Below are 27,090 nucleotides of genomic sequence, written 5' to 3' on the forward strand. Positions count from 1 at the left end.
TTTGTATTTCTTGTTCTAAAATGACCTGCACGGGGGTGTTGCGTACTTTTTAAAATTTTTTATATGGAATCCCTTCCCTTTTATATCTTTGGAAAATAAAAAATTTTCATTGTCCAAGGTCATTGTATTCCCCTTTGAAACGGATGCTTTAAATGGAAATGCGTACATCATGTACTTTAAACGGTAGGACATGCAAAGTTTTGATTTTAAAACCCATTTTTGCCTTTTGACGACTAATTTTTGGAAAATTGGCTTCATCTTTTTTAGATTTTGTGACGTAGCAGGGTGTCATTCCTTTAAAGGGCCCTGAAGAATTTTGGTTATAATTTTAAAAAGTCTTGGCAAAACATCTTAAAAGTAAAGTGTGTTTACTTGCAAAGATCTGTACATGGCCTGCTTTAAAAAACCTGATGGCAACTTCGCTTAATTTGCGTGATTATCACTCTCTGTTTTAATAAAAGGTGATCCCTTTTTCTTCAGGAGGCCTAAAAATTTGACCCTTCCATTCCTGGGCCCTTTTTCACTTCTAAGAGTAATTGGGGCGTCTATTTTTAGAAAACAAAATTTGGTCAAACCCTTAACGTTTCTTTGTTAGTTTGTTTTAATGGGGCAACCCGCATATACTTGAGAAAAAATCCCGGGTTTCCACAAAAATCGTACACCAGAATTGTATTTTGGGAAAAGATTCGCAGAAGGCCAAAAACTACGTCCCTGAAGTCGATACCATTTTACTACACACGACCTCTTTTAAATTTTTTCAAAAACCCTTTTCTGACACAAAAGCTGTTTGGTCATTCAACCATTTTTTAATTTTTTTTTAACAACACTGTATTTGCCCCCTTTTTTAAAATAAAGGAAAAATGTTAATGGTCCTGAAAAAGAAACTGGACTTTTTATATCATACCATTATTTTCTAGATACGGATATAATCAGCCTGCTGATAAAAAAAATTTGTCAGCAAAAACCCCATATTTTATAAAAAATACAACAAAATCGTGTTTTACATTTTTTATTTTAAAAAAAATCGCTAACTACAAAAAAAAAATACAACAAAAAACAATATTTACAGCGTAAGATCAATTCACACTAATAAATCTTTGGGGTTTTAACCCTGAGGGTTACACTGAAAAATAAAGCCCGTACATTTGCATGTCAATTTGCATGTCCAAAAGGTTTAACGATCAAAATCTGGAATACCTTGTTTAAAATCAATAAATGGTCTTTCAAACTGTTGTACATTTCAAAGCAAATCGTCCCGCTTTGTAGGATGTATAAATTGTTCCGGAGGCTCCAAACCTTTTTTATTCACAAATGGATAACCGCTTTTTCACAGATGTGTCAGTTTTTCCCCAAAATGGATTATATTTTTCATCTTGATTTCCCTGCGTAACTGAGGATTTTAATATTCGGAACTGTATCCTTTTTTCCACCCCATCTGTTCTGTTTTAAGGATATTTGCCATCTTTTGTGGGTTTTTTCCGTCCTTCCAGGGCGAAAAGTGAATTATTTCGACCATAAAACGGATACAAAGAAAAATGTTTTTGCACCATTAAGTTTTATCTTTTAAAAGGTTGCTTTACTTTTGACGTTTCTTGATTCTGATAAGTTCTGCTTAACTGCTTTTTGATGTTTATCTAAACTTTTTGTCATTTTCTGAGTCGCCATCTTCAAATACGTTAAAAAACCGTAACAAAAACATAATTTTAATAAATCTAAATTCATAAAAAAAAAAACATTAAAATAAACAAACATTTTAATGTTTAGACTATTATATATTATACGGCTCTAAAAGCTTTAAAACGAATTAAAGAGATGTTATTGTCATATTTGACTAAGGGGGTTTTAAATAATATTTACCTTTTTTCCTTAGGGGCCCCTTGAATCCCCAAAATGATACACGTTTGTGTAGGATTTTCAGGGGCGTCGCAAAAAGCAAATTGGGTTTGGTTTTTGTTGTTTCCCAAATTTCTTGTAGTGTTGGAGATGAAATAATGTTTTTTTTGGCGGTTCAAGAAAAAGGGTGTTCGGGTTTAAATTTTATCAGCTGGTCATTATTCCCACCAACATCTTTTTAAATACAAATGAGGAAAAAATTTTAAATGTTCGTCCTGGGCATTGTCAATTGGAAACACTCCCCGTATTTTCACAGACATGCAAAACATTCCGTTATTCCCCCAGCGAGTTAAAACGTCCCCTTTTGAAGCATATTTTTTGGGCTATTTGATTTGACCAGGGTTTTTAAAAATTTCCAGTCTTCTTTGTAAAAATCATATTTTGGGAATAACTTTAGAGCGTCCACGTTCCCTTTTTGGAGGCTAAAATGTATATAAAAAAATAAAAAATTCATTTTAAAATATTTTTTTTTAAAAATTATATTCACAATTTGGGAAACTTAATACTTAATAATTGAAAAAAATAAAAAACACGTTTACCTGGCTATTAATGGTTTTCAAATCCGCAAAAAAGGGTTTAAAAAGATCCGATTATGTTATCTTAGACAATCAACATGGTAATGCTGACTGCCCTAAATTTACCCCTTAAATACAATGAACTGATAACCTGTAAAGACTTGTCAGTTGATATATTGTATTTAATATATTGTCTTAATCCTTTATGGTAGTACTTTTCATTCATAAAATTAACCATATTTCATTAATCCTTTATGGTGATGTTTAATCCTTTTTGGTATCAATTCTCTATTCATAAAGTGGACCGTAATTTATTAATCCTTTCTGGTGTTAATCCTTTATGGTCATAAATATCTATTCATAAAGTGAACCATTATTACGTCATAGTTATGTAAACAAAGTGACGCTGTATCCCCCCCCCCCCCCCCCCCCCCCCCCCCCCATTCATCAACTCTGTTCAGCGACCCTAACTCAGTGCCAACATGGCGGATGTAAAGCCGATACAACTTTGTTTTCTGTGTAATTACGATGTATAAAGGAATGTTTCTGTTGTTAAAATCTATCCCCCATTGATCATGTGTCTATTATTTTCAAAATGTATCATGTTAAATATATCAACCTTTGTGTATTCAGGGGGAAAAACGACGAACAAGGCAACTTTTTCAATGAAAACTTTTACAAAAAAATCTTTAAAAATACTTCTATGCTTTTGATGCCTAAACTATTTTGTTGTTTAAAGCAAAGATATACTGCTTTATAGGCCCCTTTACACTATGTTGTTAACCCACTACATGTTGACACAATACATGTTCAAATGTACTGACAGCGAGAAAAGGGATAAAACCTAACTTTTGATTCGAAAAAAAACCGAACTCAGTTTAAAAGGGAATGGATAAAAACCTAACTTACACGAAACTGTGTGACGGATAAACACCTAACTGACTAGTATTCTATAGAAGTGAATGATTTTGACATGTACATGGTCTGATTATTGTAATCATTAAACTTTATAAGCGGTATTGTCTTCAAACTTTGTCATTAATTTAAGATTTATATGTATGCCCACTACAGTCAAATTTTTTTTCAAAATTTTAAAATATTATGCAAATAGAAATTTTTGGAAAAATCTGGATAAACCCTAAAAATAACTCAGTATAAAAGTCAAAATTATTTATTTACAAAAGAAAATTAAATTTAATACCCCCGGGGTTTTCGAAGTTCTGTAGTCATCAACCCTCTCCCCGCCCCCCCCCACCCTCTCTCTCTCGCACGCACGCACGCACGCACGCACACACACACACACACACTGTTTCAGAAGAATTGTGTTTGTTTCAAATCTTGTATATCGTATAGTGTAAGAGATTTTATAAAGGTGCTAATGGAATATGTTTGATACTGTTTAAATGGGATTAGATTTATGATTTATTATTAAATATGATATTTTTCAGACGGGTAAATGGGGAAGAAAAGGGGTTGTGTGGGGGGGGAGTGATGCATGGACTGATGGGACAGGGGTGTGGGTACCTTACATTTTCACTTGTTTCACGGACACTTAAAATCCACTTGTCCATAGTCAAATTTCACTTGCTCTGATTTGTAATATTAAACGTTCATAAAAAGCACAATAGACTGGAGATCGAGTTTTTTATTTAGGACAATGAAAAGAAAAGCATATCACAGTAACTGTGGTAAAATATAAGCTGTTGAAATATTTGCCTTTTAACGTTTATAAAATTCTGAAATCGCGTAAGCAGTGTTCGGGATCTTTTGAGTCATGCCCGAAACACTGCCCACGCAATGTTGCCCAAAGCCCGATGAATTCAGAGGAAGACTCTTAAAACGTTCCCACTTGTTTTAGTCATCCCTTGGGGATCTCTGTGCGCTTTTGATTTTAATTTGGCTGACTACTGGGTCAAATATTTCCTTTGACCCGTGGGCTTATTGTCTCAGCAGTTGGAATTCTACTTACAAACTTGTCATAATACTTTTTTAAGTTGTTTTACGTTTCTGATGTCTTTAAATGTCCTTTTAGTTCTCTGTGTGTAACCCTTGTTTTCCCCTTTTTAGTTTTAGTTACAGAATGCTTATGCTGATGATGCAAATATTTTTTTTTCAGCTACTTTAAGTAGTTATGTTCCCTTTAGCATGTAATAGGTTTTCTTTTTTTGTTTTTTTTTAAAGCATGTTGTAAAATGTGACTCTTCTTAATTTTGTGTAGTGTCAGCTAAATTTTTATGTTGCTTTAAATGTGCTAAATCTGTATGTGGTAAATTACTTTTTCATTTTATTTGCTAGTACATATGTGCTATTTTGTTTTAATTTGCTGTAATATGTATGTGATAATTTGTGATTTTTTTTCTTATCTACTTAGAGCCAGATGCTTTATCTGCTTTAATGTGCTTTAACATATTTGCATTTTGTTACAGCTGTTTTACTTAAAGTTGAGCTTATTTACATGTGTTTGTCGGGAAAAAAGCTTTAAGCTAGTGTTATATGTTTATACTTTTCCGACGTTAAATAAAAACTTCTTGTATCTAAATCTTCTCTGATATTTTATCATAGTCACCGAGTTACAGTGTGCGCGAGACCTATCAAAGAACCCATTATCTTTATACCCCCTCCATACACTTGAAAGCAACACACAATCTAAACGATATTTTAGTTTTCTCTTTTATACCTGAAAAAGTTTTGCTTGTCTGCGGACACACGGAATGAAAAATGCACTTGTCCGCCGGCAAAAAATCACGAGTCGGATAAGTTGGACATAGGAATCCCACATCCCGCAGGGTGGGTAGATCAAAAAACTTCGGGAAAATCAGCAGTCCATAAAAAAGCACAGACGAACAGCAGTTTTCGTTTGGTTAGGTGTTTTATCCATTCTAAGTTAGTATTTATCCAGCACTGTTTCCTATACCAGTTAGGAATTATCCGCAAATTAAACCCACCTCATAATCAATACAATTTTAAGCTATAAAATCGATTTCAAACTTTGAAAACTGTTAAACATTGTCAAAGAGTTATATTTAAAGGGGAAATAAAAACATTTAATAAGTCGGGTCTTACTGCAATTTCTGGTACTTTAAACAGTTAGAAACATAAAACATGTTCATTTTGAAGACTTTCTTGAGTACATTTTAATGAATTCCAGCCACAAAATGTGACATTTCGATTGAAAAAATTTAGTACACAGAACATGTTATCAATACAGTTTATTATGACTATCAAATTTTTTACGCTAACATTGCATACTGGCTTTAAAACACGAAAAAGACAAGGAAATTAAACAAACATACATCGTCTTTCTGTCAGCCATGTCGGCACCGAGTTAGGGTCGCTGAACAGAGTTAGGATTACCCGGGTACATGGCGTGAAATACCAACATTCCGCCAAAATGTATACAAAACGTAGCATATTTCTTACCAGTATACAAGTATTTAATCAGCCTAATATTTTTTATTAACCGCGATTGAAAATCACAACTATTTAAATCAAAGCCATCATCGAAATTACAAACAGTCAACAGTAAAGGTGAGTTATTTTATTTCTATAATCTTCTTATATCTAATCTTTATTTTATTACTACTTCACCATGTCCGCATTTACCGCAAAGCGAATTAATCGCTAGTTAATCTTATTTTACAACCGTCAAGCAGTGATAGTAAACAACTGTGCTGCTATTTAAGAGGTCAGGCCAATGTAATTTATTATCAATTGGTAATGAATTCGAGGGGGATAAGGGCGTAGACTGAGACTTTTGTTTTGTTTCTTTATTGTCACATCTTTGTATTCCATCTGATGAAACCTTTTATTCTCCTCCATACGTTTTATCCTCCTCTTAATCCTAAGTATGTTATCCAATAAAATCCATGACGAATATCCATCGTTGTTCATCACACACCACCATTTCCACACATGAATTAAAATGCTGGTTATTATAACAACATTTCAAACCCATGTGAAAAATGGGGGTGGTGTTTTATTTTTGTCCCCCTGTTTTTTTTGTTTTTTTTTTAAATAAAAATCACATGGAAAATATCAAATATCAACACTGAAAACAAAATCTCCAATTCAAATATCATATTGTTTTTAAAAATGATATTTCAGGTATACATTTAAATTCCTTTTTTCTCTTTGAATAGCATCTAGCTCTTTTTCTAAATCTGAGTCTAATTCTTCCAAAAATTTAATTGATTTTTTAATTTTATTTTGTATTTTTCTACCTTTGCTTTTAATTTTTAAGATTCTAACATCTAAATTAGAAATTTTGTTTTCCACACATTTTGCTCTTTCAGATGTCTCTCCTGCACATCTCTTTTCCAAATTTTCGTATTTGTCAGTTCTGAAAGTAAAAAAAGGGGAAAGATTATGAAATTTTTTACAGTTACCTTTTTATTGTATCACAAACTAGAGCATTAACTCTATTTTTTTTTATGCCCCCGAAGGAGGCATTAGTTTTCAACTGTCCGTCCGTTAGTTCGTTCGTTAGTCACAACGTTAACTTTTGCATGAGGCACTTTACTCGCGAAAACCCCTTCACCCAGGACCTTCAAACTTCAAAATGCGATAGTACTTATTGAGTTCCCACCCCTACTGACTTTGGGGTCACCAGGTCAAAGGTCAAGGTCACAGGGGACAACGTTAACTTTTTGCATGAAGGCACTTTACTCGCGAACCACTGCACCCAGGACCTTCAATCTTCACATGCTGATAGTACTTATTGTGTACACCACCCCTACTGACTTTGGGGTCACCAGGTCAAAGGTCAAGGTCACAGGGGCATATGTTAACTTTTTGCATGAAGGCATTTACTTCGCGAACCACTGCACCCAGGACCTTCAAACTTCCATGCTGATAGTACTTATTGTGTACACGACCCCTACTGACTTTTGGGTCACCAGGTCAAAGGTCAAGGTCAAAGGGGCCAACGTTAACTTTTTGCATGAAGGCACTTTACTCGCGAACCACTGCACCCAGGACCTTCAATCTTCACATGCTGATAGTACTTATTGAATACACCACCCCTACTGACTTTGGGGTCATCAGGTCAAAGGTCAAGGTCACAGGGGCCAACGTTATCTTTCTGCATGAAGGCACTTTACTCGCGAATCACTGCACCCAGGACCTTCAAACTTCACATGCTGATAGTACTTATTGTGTACACCAACCCTACTGACTTTGGGGTCACCAGGTCAAAGGTCAAGGTCACAGGGGCCAACGTTAACTTTTTGCATGAAGGCACTTTACTCGCGAACCACTGCACCCAGGACCTTCAAACTTCACATGCTGATAGTACTTATTGTGTACACCACCCCTAGTGACTTTGGGGTCACCAGGTCAAAGGTCAAGGTCACAGGGGCCAACGTTAACTTTTTGCATGAAGGCACTTTACTCGCGAACCACTGCACCCAGGACCTTCAAACTTCATATGCTGATAGTACTTATTGAGTACACCAACCCTACTGACTTTCGGGTCACCAGGTCAAAGGTCAAAGTCACAGGGGCCAACGTTAACTTTTTGCATGAAGGCACTTTACTCGCGAACCACTGCACCCTGGACCTTCAAACTTTACATGCTGATAGTACTTTATGAATCCACCAACCCTACTGACTTTGGGGTCATCAGGTCAAAGGTCAAGGTCACAGGGGCCAACGTTAACTTTTTGCATGAAGGCACTTTACTCGCGAACCACTTCACCCAGGACCTTCAAACTTCACATGCTGATAGTACTTATTGAGTACACCACCCCTACTGACTTTGGGGTCACCAGGTCAAAGGTCAAGGTGCTGTGGGGGCATTTGTCACCATTAGTGACAGCTCTTGTTTTAAATATAAATTATCCAAAAATATCAAAATTATTCTGATCTTTACTATATAATACAAAACAACAACAATAAAAAATGCATTAAACTTACTGTTGAAACGCCATTGATAGTCTTTCCTCTACTACCATTGGTTCAAAAAGTACAGAACCAGCCGGAGCAACCCATTCCGGTCTAATTGTTGCTTCCGGCTGGACTGTAGCCTCATGTTGTGTTTTCTCATGAGGCTGCGCTTCATCCTGCGTCTGCGCTGGTGTAGGAAACATACTGAAATTTAAACATTATTTAACTGGTATTATTATCATAATTTTTATTGTTCTTATCAATTTTAAACTTAAAACAAGAATCGAATAATACAAAGAAATACAACAACATTACCTAACTAACAAGAACACAATTTTTTTCCTGGCAAAAACTGACGAACACCATTCTTCGTCTTCTGCAGACAACTCCAAAGGTGACTTAAACATACTGAAATAATTAAAAAAAAACAAATTATTTAAGAAACTTAATGATCAGCATAAAACAAGACATTTTAATTTACTAAATTGCTTTCAAATATATTAAAAATAATGAAATTTATACCTATTGAACAACTGCGTGTCCATCGCGCTGTCCTCTTGTAAAACTTCTGTTACCATTGAACTGTAAAGTAAAAAAATAATTATACGTAGTGTAATTTATTTTAAGATCTATTCAATTAACTGTATTTATCTTCTTTATATAAAAAACTTTCTCTGTGTTTTATCACTATTTACCTTAATTATGCTTTAATAATTAATAAAATTTTAAAGTCAAAATCATAAAACTATATATTTAAAAAGATTTTGTTTAAACAATTAAAATAATCAAATTTACCTCGTTATTTCTGGTAAGTTTTCCATTTTCTCAAATTAAGATATCTTCAAAAACAGACACACGCAGTTTTCTTATTTTTAATTTCTGGGTAACAAACTCAATCTTCTGACCAGGTTTATATAGCACCAGGGTTTGGTGACACTATTTACCCCTAGGACTTATTGTTTCCATAAGCCTAATGTTGAAAGATTTTATATTCTATTAAGCTCAATCTCCTGATAAAAGGTCTAACAATAACTTTAATTGTGTTCATTATAAATGAATTATTACTACCAAGATAATCTTTAATGTACATGCCAGTGTCTGTATTCAATTTTTCAACATAATTTTTTTTATATTGTACGCAAAGATATTTTAATCTTTTGTGCCCTACTGGCCCTTTAAGAAGCGTTGTATGTTTGTTTATAATATTAACCCATTTTCAACATTTGTTATATAATTTGATCCCTGTTATAATTTTTGCGCCAAAAAAAAATGTTATTCAGCTTTAGTTGCGCGTTTATAATTTTGTAAAAAAAATGCTTGCTATGATATCACACTGAAAAAGAAAATTAATAAACAGCTGTTGTATTGTAGCATTCCCATAAAATGTTTCTTGTAAACATATCCAATTAATGATATGACTTTTGTTGAAAATTTGTTTCCAATTTATCTCCAATATATCTTCTTATCGCGACATTTATTTTCTTGGTATGTTTCATTTCAAAATATGATATTCCACGCGGTACAAATAATGATAATTCAGTCATATAAAAATATGACATTTTCAATATATTTCAGTTACAAAAACATCAGGGTTTAAACCATCATAAAAAAGTATACAGTATATATGAATTATAATAATATTTTTTATATAAACATTCAAATGATCAAAGCATTAAGTTTAAACAATACATTTTAGAATATATATATATATATATATAAGTAACAATAGCTTCAAGCTTTGCACCGTCATAAAATGTATACAATATATATTGTAAAATGATAAGTTTTTTATGATGAACAGACTAAATTTAACCCCTATCATGCTGGACACTATTGGTTCTGCTTTTGCGACCAGTGTAGATCATGACCAGCCTGCACATCCGTGCATACAGGTCACGATCTGTACTGTTCACTGATCTGACCATATCATTGTGGTAAACACCCCCTTTTAACAGATAATGGTACCGTCCAAATTGAAAGAAGGATGAGTTCATTATACAAATTTAGCGGGGTATGGTTTAAACAATACATTTATATATATACTTTAAATTTATTCTTCTTTTTCTGTTACTTTAACCATTGAGCGCGTAACACGTTGAGGCAAGTTAGAAAGTTCTACATTGTCAGTTATTTCACTTTCTTCAAAGTTTGGATTTTCAATAGAGGCCCCTGAGGTTCAACACCCTCCTTTCTCTCCCAACCCTAATTCGTCCCCCGTCGTCTCAGGATGATAGTCAGCGTAATTGTGATGGTAATTACCACCATGCTTTTGCTTACAGTTATGCTATTATCAAACCCTTTTCTGAAAACAAAATAGATGTAATCATCTGATTAAATCCAAAAGAATCACGCGAAGAGCGTTTTATTTTATTGTTATCATTTTGTTGACAGACCCGTTACACTGCTGCTTCAACACGTGTTCATTGCTATTTTTAGAATGTATCTAATGATATTGTGTTGATCTATAAAACATCTGAATGAAGTTGTCTCTGATTAATTGATCTAGAATTTCTGAATAATTTTAAAATTGGCACATACTTTTTTAAGTACCTAAGTACTGTAATGATTAATGTACATACAGTCAATATTACTAATATCGCATGCATAACCATACCATTATTAGACTCTGGCACGTCATTTGATTCTTTGCCTGACAGTACTGTCGTCACTCGTGTTTTGCATCTGATATGTTGACTGTCAAAAACAACAGACAGCATACTGGAAGACTTGCATATTCTAAAAGCCTGATCCATAGTGCCAACAATAACAGTTACTTTCTTTAAATTTCCTGTGATTTTTGAAATTATGCTTGATGCTACACTAATTGATGAATGGGGGGGGGGGGGGGGGGTCCAGCTTCACTTTGTTTACATAACGAGGACGTAATAATGGTTCACTTTATGAATAGATAATTATGACCATAAAGGATTAACACCAAAAAGGCTTAATGAATTAAGGTCCACTTTATGAATAGATAATTATGACCATAAAGGATTAACACCAAAAAGGCTTAATGAATTAAGGTCCACTTTATGAATAGATAATTATCACCATAAAGGATTAACACCAAAAAGGATTAATGAATTAAGGTCCACTTTATGAATAGATAATTATCACCATAAAGCATTAAACATCACCATAAAGGATTCATTTATGAGCAAAATATACCAAATATAATTATTGTACAAAAACAATAAAAGTGGGTTAATTAAAACCTGTATATAACTACGTTTCAACTCGCTCCTTTTTATTTCTTAAAACAAAGCGAAATGCCTTAAACTACAGCTGAGGTCAAGACTGTTCTACTTATAACAAGGTAAGTCCGTTTTTACTAATATTTTGAATTTATGAATCTAACCATCAACTTTTATTTTGTTTTTTATTGGAGTTTAAAATACCGTCTCTTATAACGATCAGCTGCTACGTGTTATTTACACATATTATAGAGTTTGATTTGTGATAGCTTAACAAGACCGCCGTCATGTTTAATTGCCCATTAAATTTGATTACAGACGGATATAGAGGCAGCCTGGAAAACCTGGGATGGGCTCGTGGGATGGGCTCATGGGATGGGATGGGTTGGGCCGAAGGTCATGGGATCAGGGGCCCAAAGTCAAGAAATATATAGTGAGGAACATGAATTAAAAGTTCAGCTGGGCAATTAAGAGGTCAGCTAAGGATAACAGGGACACAGCCTGTAATTACAATTCCCAGAATGAGACTCACACTGTATTGGCTGCCAAGAAGGGAATACCAATACTTAGTCCTGTAACTTGTTAGAATGTATTTTCTATGGCCCAATATAAGTGATGAAAAATTTAGGACTGTTTTTTTTATCATAAGTAAAGCAAAAAGGCAATTATTTTGAACAAAATATAATCTTTTATTGTCCACTTGGTGTTGATGTAAACATCATTTTTTTTATAAGTAAAGCAAAAAAAGCAATTATTTTGAAAAAAATTTATAATCATTTATTGTCCACTGGTGTTAATGTATACAGGAAATTGTTTGTTTTAGTGTAAGATCGAAATAAAATTTCACCGAGTGAACACTTTAATGCAGCCACAAGTGAAAATGTAAATTATGGGTTTCACGAGTGAAATATATTTCGATCTCCCAATGAAACAAACAAATTTTCTATTCATTTTATGCATTTTTAATGGTTTTAAGAAAATTAGGCCTATATTCAGTTTGCCCGCACAACGTCATGTGCGCCGCATCATAATGTCATAATGTCGTAAACATCAGGATGTCTTTGTAGAATAAAAATAGTTCTATTATTACGTTTCCTGATTTCTTTTACATTTGATTTGATAAAATGTAAATATGTAAAGATCCTTTTATCATATTTATACATCTTTACTTTTTACTGAATAATAAATTTGTAAGGAAAATTTTCCTATCATTATAATTCCGCATTCAAAAGTAGTTCAGTACCAGTGAAAATAAAAATGATATTTTTCACTGTTTTAAAAAAGTGAAAAATATCAAATTTATATTTCACTGATAAATTTCAGTATTTCTCACAGAAGAGCATAAAAATAAAAAACATCTTTTTTTATGATAAGAAGAACTAAAAAGCAATTATTTGGAACAAAATATGGTCAATTAATTTTCCACTTTATGTTAATGTAAACATCAAAATCTATTACCAAATAAATTGAAAATTGCCATAAAGTTTGAGAATCCCCCTTTTCATATGTTATAATATTTATAGGTTATTAGCTTTGTATCGGGGAAAAATGCATGAGTTCTTCATTGCGCGACTTGAAGAGCGCAATATTCTTCCGCTGAAGAACGAGTGCATATTTCCAGATGCAAAGATAATAACCTTTTTATTACATAGCATCTACATGTATAAAATATAAATGTAAATATCACAAATTTGTTCAATACCTGAATATGACTGACAAAACTGAATAAATAGAAAAATATTGCAACAACACACACTGAATTACGTCACGCACCCGAATATGAAATTCAGGCGTCAGTGTACGGAAAAATATTGACGTTTCCGGTACCAGTGTAAGTTAACGGGAATTTGAAATGAGTATGTTTAAAAAGTCTAATATATTATAAATTCATTTCTGTCATCTCTTTACTTGAAATTTGTCAATTATTAAATTTTTTTTTTATTTTCAGTAACTTCTTTTCAGAATTGTTTATCATAAGTTCCATTGCATATTTTCTCTCAAAATTAAATTTCACAAACAAATTAATGTTTGGTAAAGGTTCATTCCTAACTTGGGTTTAAAAATCAACTGCTGAATTCATCATTAATCTCCCTGTGACATATATACATGTAATTCTAAACCCCTTTATCTTCATAATTCTTCATTATACCGAATTGTTTTGTTTGACATTAAATACATTTCTTCCCCTACATGTATATTAGTCTACTTTTATTTCATAAAGGTATCACTTATAAATACACATGCAAGAAGTATATATTTTTAATTTTCATAATATAACTTTAAAATTATTACTGTTCTACGTGTTTTTATTTTTTTATAATATTTTCTTTAAAATTATTACGTTTTATTAAGTGTACTACTGACTAGATTTAAGAGAATTAACAATAATAATGATAACAAATAATAAGAAAATGTAGTTTCTGTTATTAGCCTATAAAATAAGACATTAACCCATTTTTTTTTTCTCTCGACCAGATCTTATTGACAGATGGGATGAATTCCCAGGGGTATCATTTATTTTTTAGAGAACTGTTCACCTTAAGAAACCTTCGAGAATCTGAGAAAAATTTAGGGGGAAGTAAGTTCAGCCCATGTCCTTGAAACCCATCCCATCCCCTCCCACGAGCCCATCCCATGAGCCCATCCCAGGTTTTCCAGGATCCCGGATATAGAGCGTGGGGGATTATACTTCACCTGACCATTAACTATAATTGATTGGACATTAGGGTATATGAAAGTGACTGGCTGGACTATAAAATTGACGTTTGAGGGGGCCGGGTTAAATGTAGTGTGTGCTAGACTGACTTTTATCTTATTTGTCTGAATCCTCCTGGTTAATCCTTAATTCCTATATCCAACGATGATTATTTCTTTTAGATCCTCCCGTGTTGTATCCTATCCTTAATGTCCTTCCATTTAAAATCCTTGTATCCAGCGTAAAAAATCTCCCCTTTAAAAAGCTTAATAACAGAGGTCATGATTAATACAGACCCCCCTGTCTTTATGCAAAAGGGGTTTGATTTTTTTTTCCCCCTTTTTTTTTCTCACAAATTACAAAACATAAAAAATAAAAACAAATTATAATAAAAAACTATTTACACAGGGAAATTTTAATTTTTAAAAAAGAATACAACAAAAAATTAAACAACGATAACAACAAAATATCTACAGTCGGAATTTTTAAAAGTTTTTATATCAACAAACACGCAAAACAAATTTCATCAATAAAATTTCCCCTCAAACGAAGGTAAAAAAGACTTTATTATTTTAAATTTCTTTACACTTCGTTTAGGCCCCTCAGATTTTAATGTTTAGCGGGTTATTTTTCATGACCCCCAGGGCATCAAAATCCCCAAGGACCTATTTGTTCCTTTGGGCCCCTTAGGACTTTCTCTATCCCCTCCCCCTTGTTTTTTTTTTCAAACCCTCAATCAATTTTCCGGTAAACGATTTTTTTGTTCGAAAAAAATAATAAATTTCTTTTTAATTACATAAAACAGTAATTAGTACTACTTCATAGTTAATCTTATAATGGTTACTAAAATTAAATTATCATAATTATTACTTTTTTTACTAATGAATACAATAATTAATATAAGACTTACTGTTGAAAGGGTAGCGATAAATTCCCCTCCACAACGTTGTGAATAAGTCCCACCCTGAGGGGGAACCCACTAGGTTATTATTTTGTTTGTTCTGCGCTGCTGCTGCGCGGGCTGAGGCGGGTTAACCCCGGCTCTAATTAAATGTGTTTCCGTAAACGGGCCCTAATCTCTTCAAGCTCTTTATATTTTAAAAAAAAATATACATAAATCAGAAATTTATACATTTTATTGTTAAATTTAATTATTTTTCAAAACTGAAGAATAAAATAAAAATATATAAATCTTAGGTTTATTAAAGACTTGTTTTGGGTTTATTTTACATAAACTTAAGTAAAAATAATATTAGCCTTTTTTATATTAAAACAGTTCTCTTTTTTTGACATTTAAAAAACTATAATATACTTACTTTTAAACGGTGTAAAATTTCCCCTTTTTTACCGAATTGGTTCAAACCAAAATTATAAATTTTTTTTTTTTGATCAATTTTAAATGGTTCTTGATGTTAAATGTCTGAAACTAAGGCTCCCTTGTATTTATACCATTATGTAGACAAAAGAAACCCATCAGAATGAAAAGGCCACTTATTTTTCATATGGCGCTGAAATGTATAGGTCATAAAATATTTCTTATCTAAACATTATCTTCCGAACGTCATGGCACCTTTTTGTGTCATTACAATTTTACATGGTAACTCTTTTTATAATTATTTGTAATAAGGTTTGCAAATTATATAAGCTTTATCCCTTAATCAAATTTTTGACCAGAAAGTATTAACTTTTGAAAATGATTTTTATTTTCAACAATGGAGATGAGGGGTCAAGTATTGCCCTAAAAGTAAAAGAAGGGGGATTTTAAGTTTAACTTTTTACTATTTATTTTAAAAGTTTAACCTTTTTTACCCTTTTTTAATTGAATTTTTTTTATAATTTTTAAACACGGGGATGAAACACATTATCCCAAAACAATGTGCGATATTTTTCAATGAATTGGTATTATGGTGTATATAACACCTGATCTTGAAAAAACGGGTTCCCTATCTCCAACAGCTATGAAACACTCATAAAAGTAAAATTTTTACATCTTTGCATGTTTTATTTCCTTTTGCTAAAACCGTTCTAAATTTCCCCTTGGGTAAATAGGGTTAAACAGCACTCCCCCAAAATATTGGAATTTTTTTTTTATTTTAAAATAAAACACAAAAAACAGTTTTTGTTCCTTTTTCCCCCTACGAGTCCAGGGATCTGGTATACCTCTTCTTCGGAAGATGAAATTTCCTGGAGTTGAATGTCAGGCAAGTCTAACACAGCATTTCTTCTTTTTTTAACTACTCTAACTCCATTAGCAAGATTAGCCCTCCAATCACCACAACTCCTAACACTCCACCAGTCACACTTACAGTTACTGAAAAAAAGTAAAACGGGCTAATCCTAAAAAAAAGGTTTTCGCTTTGGGTGCGGAATTAAAACTATCACATGATGTGAAGACTTTTTGTCTTAAAAAATATTTCTTTGTCCTTTAGATAATTTCATTTAAATCGCCTTTCCTTTTTGATGAAAGGACTTGAGCCCTGTTCCCTTTTTGTTTATACAAAAACTTAAAAAACCCAAATACATATTTACTATTATACATGTTAGTAAAATAATGATAACGACATGCATAAGAAACTCACTGTTGACACTTCCATCCCGTGCTTTTTCATAAGAAACACCAATTTCAGGAATTTTAACAGTTCCATTTTCTGGTGAACTCGTTAACGGTTTTTGGCAGGGTACTGTGACATTTCCGACTTTGATTTTTATTAGTCTATGGTTTGAGTTGGTACAAACACTCTGTGCCTGAATGTAGGATCCTGTTATAATGATAATATCTTTAAGATTACCAATTATAGCACTTACGGTGGCACTGTTAGTTATATCTAAGTACGTAAACTGTCCACTCAAAGATATACAGTCACTATTAATGTTATCACACCAGAACATAGTTTCTATTTGATTACAAAGTGACATGGTCAAGGGGAAACACCACTTGCAAAATACAAGAAATATTTAATTTTTTATCCATTTTCCGAGTTATTTAAATATACATGAAATTAACAAAACAAAAATAAATTTAAGTGAAATGAGCTTTGGGCTTTAGTCAATACAAAAAAGACTGAACCCGCTTTATTTAAAAACTTGACCCCCTTAACCTTTTAACTCTTTTTAACTTTAATTAATACTTTTTTTTAATTTTTTAAAAAAAGAATTTTTGGTTTTTAAACGTGTCCTCCTGATAATCAAGAGCTTTCACATTCGTTTTTAAAAAAAAGATCAAAGAAAAATCAATGATTTTTATTTATGTGCCCCCAAAATTTTCTAAATTTTTTTTAAGTTCTCTACCTTAAATTAATAAAAACAGAAAATACTTATACAATTACAAATTTAAAAGGGTTTTAAGCATTAACACAAAAAATGTACAAATAGAATCTCTTAATGCTACAAAGATTAGGGGGCCCCAAAAAATATTATTTCAACTTTTAAGATAAACAAAACGAAACATATTTTAACCCTAAATTTTTTTTCATTTCGTTTTAAAAATAAATAACTTCATTTGAAAATAACAAATTTTAAATCTTAATTTATTTACAAAAAAAAAATATGGAAGGTGGCCCTCAAATTAAAAAAAATTATTGACATTTTGAATCTTTTTATATTTGGAAGAATTTGCTGTTTTATGGGCACTAGAAGCTAATTCCTATATACAACAACGCACTATAGAGCTTAAATGGCAAGAGCTTCAAAAGGGCATGGATTTGCAACCTGTATCACCCTATCAAAATCCTCCCAAAAAATCAAAATGGCGGTGCTGCAGAAACGATCGGCTTTACTTTAAACAAAGTGGGCGAAAAACAATTTATAAAAAAACCCGGGATCGATCGCATTAAAAGTTCAAAACGATCAGAATGCTTTCAAGGGAAAAAAATAAAAAGAACGCATAATGAATTGCATAATTTTTTGACCGAGCTTTTTGGGGAAAATGAAACAAATAGCAAGCACGACTTGGCCGTGTAGTCATCATCCCCTATACTCAAACATGAAATTGTTGGCCCTTTCAACAATTAGATGGGCTAGATGCAAAATGTCATGGAAACGGGAAAAGTACTCTCCTCCAATGAAGATCAGCCCGGACCAAGACTTTGATATCTCTATCGGCACAATCGAGGTTCCCAAAGGCGCGGGAAAGCGACGACATATTACAAACTTGCAAGGAACAAATTGCTCTCTAATGAAAAAACAATCTGTCGGTTATGTTAACAATACAGACGATGCTATGTGTTTGCAGCGCAGCATTGCCTATGCCTGGGCCAAAATTAATCAAGTTAATAGAAGGGAGTGGTATGAGTTGATATCTCAATCACCCGAAGATACCTTGCTGAACAACATACTTCGTCACAAAAAAGTACCATCACACTATTTCAACAACTTTTGGTAAAAAGAAAGGAACAACTTCATTTTGGCTGTTGCACTCAGTAACAGGCCAATGTTTCTATGAAAGACCAAGCCCATACTAGATATTGAAAAAAATTTGAACATGTCTAAAATTTCTGTGCAGTGATTTCATCCAAAATGCGGAAATAAATTTTTTAAGATACCATCCCCGAGGGTAAAAAAACGCATCTATTTGTCCTGTGGAAAACGATGGGGGAACAACATTGGTACCCCTATATCACCAAAGGGATTTTTTTGCTCGCTTATTTTTGTGAAAAATGTTGGTACCTTTTTCAACAAAAAGGGAAAACATGTATGTGCAATACCTGCTTGGTATTAAAAAAAGACAAATGCGTTAAGCAACTGGAGTTATTGCAAAAAGGTCATAACTTGTAAACCTTGGAATTTTTTTGGACTCAAAACTTCAAAAAAGATACAAAAAAAAATAAAAAGATTAAACATTACAAATGTAAAAGATTGGAAAAGCGACGTAAAAAGGTGTTACGCTTGAAATTTGGGAAATGAAAAAAAAAAACCATAAAAAGCGGTGTTACAAAAGTCCATCCCCTCCCTCAAGTTCAACCCGGGCATTTATGCTACCAACGTGTAAAAAGCCCAAAAAAAGCAGACGTAAATTTATATTTTTGACATTGAAAAAAACCCAAAACACAAAAATAACTTTTTGTAAGAACGGGGAACACGCGACCCTTTTTTATGGTTTATAAATAGAACTTTACCAAATCTAATTGTTTAAAAAAAGCGTGTAAACCCGTTGGCAAAGAAATGGACAATGAGGCAAAAAAGCAAAAAAATCGGATCCATCTGTAAACGGGTTCCGATTTTGATGCGAAGGAGGAAAACCCGTTTTTAACTGTAAAGATTGTTTTTTGCGCCAACACATTTTCTACGGGGACACAGCCTGCTTTGATTTCGTCAAGGGATTTTCACAAGGAAACATGTAAACAGTAATTGTCATAATGGGCGGGATTCGCATTTCCCCCTTTTTAAATATTTTGTAATCAAAGTTTTTCCGCAAACAAAATTCCCGGAAGCAAAGTATGAAAGCACACGCAAGATCACTGAACATTCGTTTTTGGACAGCTTAGCTTTTACCCATGAAACTCGCTGATTTGCCAAGCTGCTTTGGACTAGATGAATCAAAATTTAAAAAAGGTTATTGGCCTCACTATTTCAATACTAAAGCGAACGAAAATTATATCGGTATCTATCCTCCCGTAGAATATTATGGTTACAACAGTATGTCACCCAAGGACAGACAAGTGTTTTTTTAAAAGGGATTAGGCAAACAATAAAAGGGACATATTTAACTTAAAAAGGGAAATTAAAAGAAAACTGAAAGTGATGAGGACATACTAGACAAGCTGCAATAAGAGTAACAAGCCTAAAGGTGGTTTAAAAAACGCATTCGGAGTTTTATCTTAGGAAGAAGAAAGAATTTTCATTGTATCATAAACATTGTAAAACGAAAATGTTTGAGTAAGTTGTCGACATCATGTATTAATTATAAAAAAAAGAAAACTCGCATACGCTGTAAAATGAGGACGACATATAGTAAAAACTAGTATAGACTGAAAAATAAGGATAACTGAGAAAACACTAGTGCATGCTTTAAAATAGTACAGGCTGTAAAATATAGATTACATATTAAACACTCGTATACTAGTGTTTACTATGCCATCTTTATTTCACAGTCTGTACGAGAGGTTACTATGTCATCCTTATCTTTAAACCTATACGAGTGTCCTCTATGTCATGCTTATCTTAAAACCTATACGAGTGTCCTCTATGTCAAGCTTATCTTAAAACCTCTACGAGTGTCCTCTATGTCATGCTTATCCTATAACCTGTACGAGTGTCCTCTATGTCATGCTTATCTTAAAACCTGTACGAGTGTCCTCTATGTCATCATTATCTTAAAACCTGTACGAGTGTCCTCTATGTCATCCTTATCTTAAAACCTATACGAGTGTCCTCTATGTCATCCTTATCTTAAAACCTGTACGAGTGTCCTCTATGTCATCCTTATCTTAAAACCTGTACGAGTGTCCTCTATGTCATCCTTATCTTAAAACCTGTACGAGTGTCCTCTATGTCATCCTTATCTTAAAACCTATACGAGTGTCTATAGGCTATGTAAAGAGGATCACGTAGTAAACACTCGTAGCAGCTGTAAAATAAAGATGACCTTGTTAACACTCGTAAGACTTTGAAATAAAGATGACATAGAAAACACTCATATAGGCTGCAAAAAAGATGAAATAGTAAACATTCGTAAGACTGTGAAATAAAGATGAAATAGAAAACTCGCCCACAGGCTATAAAGATGACATAGAAAGAAAGCATTTGTGGAAGTTGTTGCAAACCGTTATATTTGTTCTAAATGAACGAAACTTTTAAGCATATACATTCAAGTTTGTAAATAATGAATTCGTGTGACGCATCATTTACGAAATTCCGCCAATATACTCATAACGCACAGTTATGAAACATTTACGTGCATAAATGCATGTAATTTCATAGCTGTTTACAGTTTACATTAATTTTTTTAACCTACTTCTGTTTGAGAAAAACAGCAGTAATTTGTAAAAGCTTTTCATTGACTTTATTCAGATAAGGGTGTACTGCTTCTTTCCATAGCGTCCTTACCACTACTTCCCCTGTTTTTCTTTTATATTTCAAAAAAGTTGGCATATAATTCTATTTGTTTGTTTTTTTGTGTGTTCTGTTGGGACACTCTAGGCCCGGTGTATGTCTTGACGTCTAATTGGCGCAGGAAGGTTACTCCACGGAATTTGTGTGTAGGAAATGTAGGAGCCTCCGTGCTCGAGTGGTTAAGGTCGCTGACTTCGAATCCCTTGCCCCTCACCGATGTGGGTTCGAACCTCACTCGGGGCGTTGAAGTCATCATGTGAGGAAGTCATCCAGCAAGCTAAAGGAAAATCGATAGTTCTATCTTGGTGCCCGTCCGTAATGAAATAATACATGGAGGGGCACCTGGGGTCTTTCTCCACAATCAAAGCTTGAAAGTCGACATATGGCCTACAATTGTGTCGGCGAGACGTGAAACCCGACAAAAAACGCACAAAAACACTAGGAAATGTAATAGTATCGATACTAAAAGGACTCAGTTGACTATTCTATGCTTTAATTATAGGATTTACACGAAAAAACTCAAGTTTTAAGTCAAACAAATGATTTGTCCTTGCATACATAGCACTACCCAAGAGTCTTGAGAAGGAAACATGGAGACGCAACATGTACACTATAATACGTTTTTGCGTGCTACAATACATATTTCAAAATTAAAATAAATAATGACTTGATATCAGTTAGACAGTCACAAGTACAGTTTCCTTAAATAATGATACTGTTATCTCGAACTTGAAGTAGGTGTGATATTTATAAATATCATAATGTCGCAGTAACATCCTGTTGTTTACGCTGATTTTCTTCCTTGATTGATAAATCCTTTCTCATTTCCACAAATAGAACGATAAACATCAAGATGAAATATTGTTTCGTATCAAAAGAAACAGAACTTTGCAGATGTAGCTTGCGGAGTAATACAGTCATACGCCGGAAGTTCAACACCGGCCATATTAGCACCTTTGTCCTGGAGAAAACGCACCGCTCTTCTATGTTTCCTTCGCGCTGCGTACATAATTGGAGTCATATGGTTGCTGTCCTTTGCATCAAGATCTGCATTCTGAGACACTAGATATTCTATGAAATCCATATCACCCCTTAAACATGCCATGTGTAAAACTGTACATTCGCCTGGAAGTCCTTCTGGGTGACCCATTTTTGCATTAATATCAATTCCTGAACTTAGAAAAACTTTCAAAAGTTTCTTCGATCCTCTTAACGCGCATGCGTGCATTGGTGTCCAGCCCTCGATGTCTGTCAACAGAATTTGGATAGCATAGCTTTTCCTTTCTTTGATAAGCTTTTTCATCTGACGGGTCAGTTTGGATTCGTCTTCACGCATTCGTGCCATAACCATGGTTGCTAGTTCCCGTACACTGCCAACATGTTTGGCAAGACAACACGTCTTGACCATGGACGTCATCTTCTTGTGGATCAATCCTTTAGAGTCCTGAAAAAGGCAACACTGAATTTTGTAAAAAAAAAAAAGTATTAGTTATGTTCGGAAATTTTCTAATTACTTAATAATCAATTCTCGATTTCCGTCACTGACAATCAAACCGACAACAGTCTCAAATGTACTTTAAGGATTTTCGCGGAAATCCTTGTACTTTATATGGTTTGAGCGAAAACTAGTGTATCAGTAAGTGGATGAAATTAACATTGACAAGTAACAAGCCGTACTTAAAAGATGTTCTCAACATTCAATAAGTACGGCAGCACTTTCATAAACCCTTAATGCGATCAGAAGTATGTAACTATCTATTAACTGAGTAAACCGTATAATTTATATCGAGATAAATTTAATTCGCATTAACTATTCTATATCGACCGTACCTTTTTATTGAGTAGTTTTCTTGGTCGTATGCTAATTTAACTACAGTATTCAATATCGCACCGTCCCTTTTTTTTTTTTAGAAATTTTCTTGGTTGTATGCTAATTTAACTATTCAATATCGCACCGTACCTTTTTATTTAGAAATTTTCTTGGTTGTATGCTAATTAATTGCAAAACAGAAGCTACTGTTAGACGTTAGGTAAGGGCAGTGCCCAGCCATACATATAAAACTGAGGAAATAAAGTCCAGTAATAACCAGTGATCAAATATGCATGGGTATTCAATAGTAAAAACAGCATACCGACTATTACATCTAATTCATGAAACATATGTCAATAATCCAAAACGTCTGTTTATTATAATGTTTTTGTATGAATGTAAAAAGCAAATACACTCTGAGACATTCTTTATACACAGTAATGAAGTTAATTTCTAATTTCCTCCATCCTCCGTTTCAATATTACTAATAATTGTTTATCATTTATCGGACATTCTGCGCGAGCGCTGACGTCATTATACAATGTAGTAAATGTCGTGGTGCAGAAGAAACTTGGTTATTAAATTTTGAAATGTTCAACAGATGCTGTTCAAAGTCACTTATTATTTCCAACTCCGAATAATTACCGATGACATTGACCACATCGCGATATTTGATATTAGGGCATTTGCAACCGGTATAACTATTTCTTTAGTTTGAAACTTCGCAGCTTTGAAATTATTCAATACGGAACAAAAATCTTTTGTAATAAAAACTGACTATAAGTGGTGTATTCTAATAGCTCATATGGTCATATTTGCTGTCTATTTTCGAAAATAGTTTGACAGTCGATAAATAGGCCTATTACCAAATACATGTAGTATATTTTCGAAGACATGTCGGCTAATATAGTTCCAGCTTATTAGCTAAATCGTCAAGTATGGTCCTTGGTTGCGGTGCCTCCTTTTATGTTTAACCTTTAGCCTGCTGGCGGAAAGCGATTCTGCCTTTGCGACCAGTGCAAGACCAAGATCAGCCTGCACATCTGCAGTCTGATCATGGTCTGAATTGTTTGCTATTCAGTCAGTATATTTTCAGTAAACTCCCCTTCGAATAACAAATGGTATTGCCCAAATTGAATGATGAACAATTCCATTATAGAAATTTAGCATGACGATAAAGGTTAAATGTTATTGATTTTAGTCTTAGAAAATTCCTAAAATATTTCTAAACCTACATACAAAATATACGTTGAAACATACAAAGTACACATGGATTTGAGTTGTAACTATTATAAGATTAAGTATTTGCAGAAGCATAACTCTCTCTCTTACCGCATTTTATCAGAGTTATGGCCCTTTTTTAACATAGTAAAATGGTATTTCTTGTATTTTGTTTTGTTTAAGCTTACTTTTCATAATTATTATGTCTTTGAAACTTTATATATTCTTGTCATCTGTAGATGAATTAAATGGCCATGAACCATATTTTTAATTTGCATATTGCCTTATGATCGAGACTGGTACCCACAGGCGATGCATGTTGTGTTTGTAGCAGATAGAGCAAGTAAATATACATTATACAGTGAGAAGTTTTGTTATGTTTATGAGGTTGTTTTTTTTTGTTATTTTGTTTTAACAAAACAAATGATTGTATATATTAACTAACGTAAACATATAGGCCTACTAACGTGGAAGAGATAAAAGTCACGTACCGTGTGTAGTTGTTTAAATTCAATATACACATGTCAGTAATCCAAGAATCCTTTTCGCTTTGCTAAACTTGATTGTATGTACTGAGAAAGTAAACTAAAGGATCAAATTTTATATCCTTCTTTATCCGCTATATTTAGTACCAATATCCTTCCTAGTTCTCTGTATCCAAATCAATATCTAATTTTCTCTTTTCAAATCTACTTAACGTACATGTGTTACATTTAATTTCACTAATGGCAGTATTGCAAAACGATCTGCTTCTTGATTAATTATGTACAAGGAATTCTGCATAAGCACTTACAGCGAATAAATTAAGTTCTGCGCAGTCGTCTCCCCTTAAAGCAAATATAGTATGCACTACGCAGTAGCCTGCCTCCCGGGCATTCCCATATGACATGTGTCTATGCCACACTTGTATCCCATCTCCTACGTCATGACCACCCCGTATAATATTTTTCTACGCCCCGCAAGAATGTTAACCTCCATTAACCGCAAGGACGTTATCTCCTACGCTATACTGTCGCCTTACAATATTCTTCTACGCCATAACCTCTACTAACCGCAAGGATTTTATAACCTACGTTATGCTCTCCCCTTAAAATATTCTTCTACAGCATGACCTCCCCTAACCGCAAGGATTTTATAACCTACACTATGCTCTCCCCTTACAATGTTCTTCTTCGCCATGACTTCCCCTAACCGCAAAGACGTTATCTCATACACTATGCTCTCCCATTAAAATGTTCTTCTACACCAAGACCTCCCCTAACCGCAAGGATTTTATAACCTACACTATGCTCTCCCCTTACAATGTTCTTCTACGCCATGTCCTCCCCTAACCGCAAAGACGTTATCTCATACACTATGCTCTCCCCTTACAATGTTCTTCTACACAAAGGACCTCCCCTAACCACAAGGACGTTATCTCTTACACTATGCTGTCCCCTTACAATGTTCTTCTACACCATGACCTCCCCTAACCACAAGGACGTTATCTGCTACACGATGCTCTCCCCTTACAATGTTCTTCTACACCATGACCTCCCCTAGCCACAAGGATGTTATCTCCTACGCTATGCCTTCCCCTTACAATGTTCTTCTACGCCATGACCTCTACTAACCGCAAGGATTTTATAACCTACGTTATGCTCTCCCCTTAAAATATTCTTCTACACCAAGACCTCCCCTAACCGCAAGAACGTTATCTCCTACGCTATACTATCCCCTTACAATGTTCTTCTACGCCATGAACTCTACTAACCGCAAGGATTTTATAACCTACGTTATGCTCTCCCCTTAAAATATTCTTCTACAACAAGACCTCCCCTAACCCCAAGGATTTTATAACCTACACTATGCTCTCCCCTTACAATGTTCTTCTACACCATGACCTCACCTAGCCACAAGGATGTTATCTCCTACGCTATGCTCTTCCCTTACAATGTTCTTCTACGCCATAACCTCTACTAACCACAAGGATTTTATAACCTACGTTATGCTCTCCCCTTAAAATATTCTTCTACACCATGACCTCCCCTAACCCCAAGGATTTTATAACCTACACTATGCTCTCCCCTTACAATGTTCTTCTACGCCATGACCTCCCCTAACCGCAAAGACGTTATCTCATACACTATGCTCTCCCCTTAAAATGTTCTTCTACACCAAGACCTCCCCTAACTGCAAGGATTTTATAACCTACACTATGCTGTCCCCTTACAATGTTCTTCTACGCCATGACATCCCCTAACCATAAGGACGTTATCTCTTACACTATGCTGTCCCCGTACAATGTTCTTCTACACCAAGACCTCCCCTAACCATAAGGATGTTATCTCCTACACTATGCTCTCCCCTTACAATGTTCTTCTACACCAAGACCTCCCCTAAACACAAGGATGTTATCTCCTACTCTATGCTCTCCCCTTACAATGTTCTTCTACACCATGACCTCACCTAACAACAAGAATGTTATATCGTACTCTATTCTCTCACCTTACAATGTTCTTCTACACCATGACCTCACCTAACCACAAGAATGTTATCTCCTGTACTATGCTCTCCCCTTACAATGTTCTTCTACACCATGACCTCCACTAACCATAAGCTCTATGCTGTCCCCTTACAAAGTTCTTCTACACCATGATCTCCCCTAACCACAAGGACGTTATCACTTACACTATGCTGTCCCCTTACAATGTTCTTCTACGCCATGACATCACCTAATTACAAGAATGTTATCTCCTACACTATGCTCTCCTCTTACAATGTTCTTCTACACCAAGACCTCACCTAACCACAAGAATGTTATCTTCTACTCAATGCTCTCCCCTTACA

The 27,090-nt window shown here is 34.0% G+C and overlaps 1 protein-coding gene across 2 annotated transcripts; it reads right to left on the bottom strand.

Moving 5' to 3' along the window:
- Nucleotides 1–21,706: 21,706 nt before the first annotated feature.
- LOC123561228 (uncharacterized) lies at nucleotides 21,707–25,006 on the bottom strand. Of its 2 annotated transcripts, none has more exons than XM_045353477.2 (2): nucleotides 24,753–25,006; nucleotides 21,707–22,674 (listed from the first exon to the last, which is right to left on the bottom strand). In XM_045353477.2, the coding sequence occupies exon 2, from the start codon at nucleotides 22,645–22,647 to the stop codon at nucleotides 22,102–22,104; it is 546 nt and encodes a 181-aa protein (XP_045209412.2). In that variant the 5' UTR covers nucleotides 22,648–22,674; nucleotides 24,753–25,006; the 3' UTR covers nucleotides 21,707–22,101. The 2 variants fall into 2 exon arrangements, with proteins under 2 accessions (XP_045209412.2, XP_045209410.2); XM_045353475.2 differs by lacking the exon at nucleotides 24,753–25,006 and adding an exon at nucleotides 23,363–23,523.
- Nucleotides 25,007–27,090: the final 2,084 nt, after the last annotated feature.

Source organism: Mercenaria mercenaria, chromosome 16, assembly GCF_021730395.1.
Source record: "Mercenaria mercenaria strain notata chromosome 16, MADL_Memer_1, whole genome shotgun sequence".
NCBI classification, from domain to species: domain Eukaryota; kingdom Metazoa; phylum Mollusca; class Bivalvia; order Venerida; family Veneridae; genus Mercenaria; species Mercenaria mercenaria.

Bases quoted from the DNA above. Each gene is read 5' to 3' on its own strand.
- LOC123561228 (XM_045353477.2), bottom strand. From the start codon at position 22,647: ATGACGTCCATGGTCAAGACGTGTTGTCTTGCCAAACATGTTGGCAGT.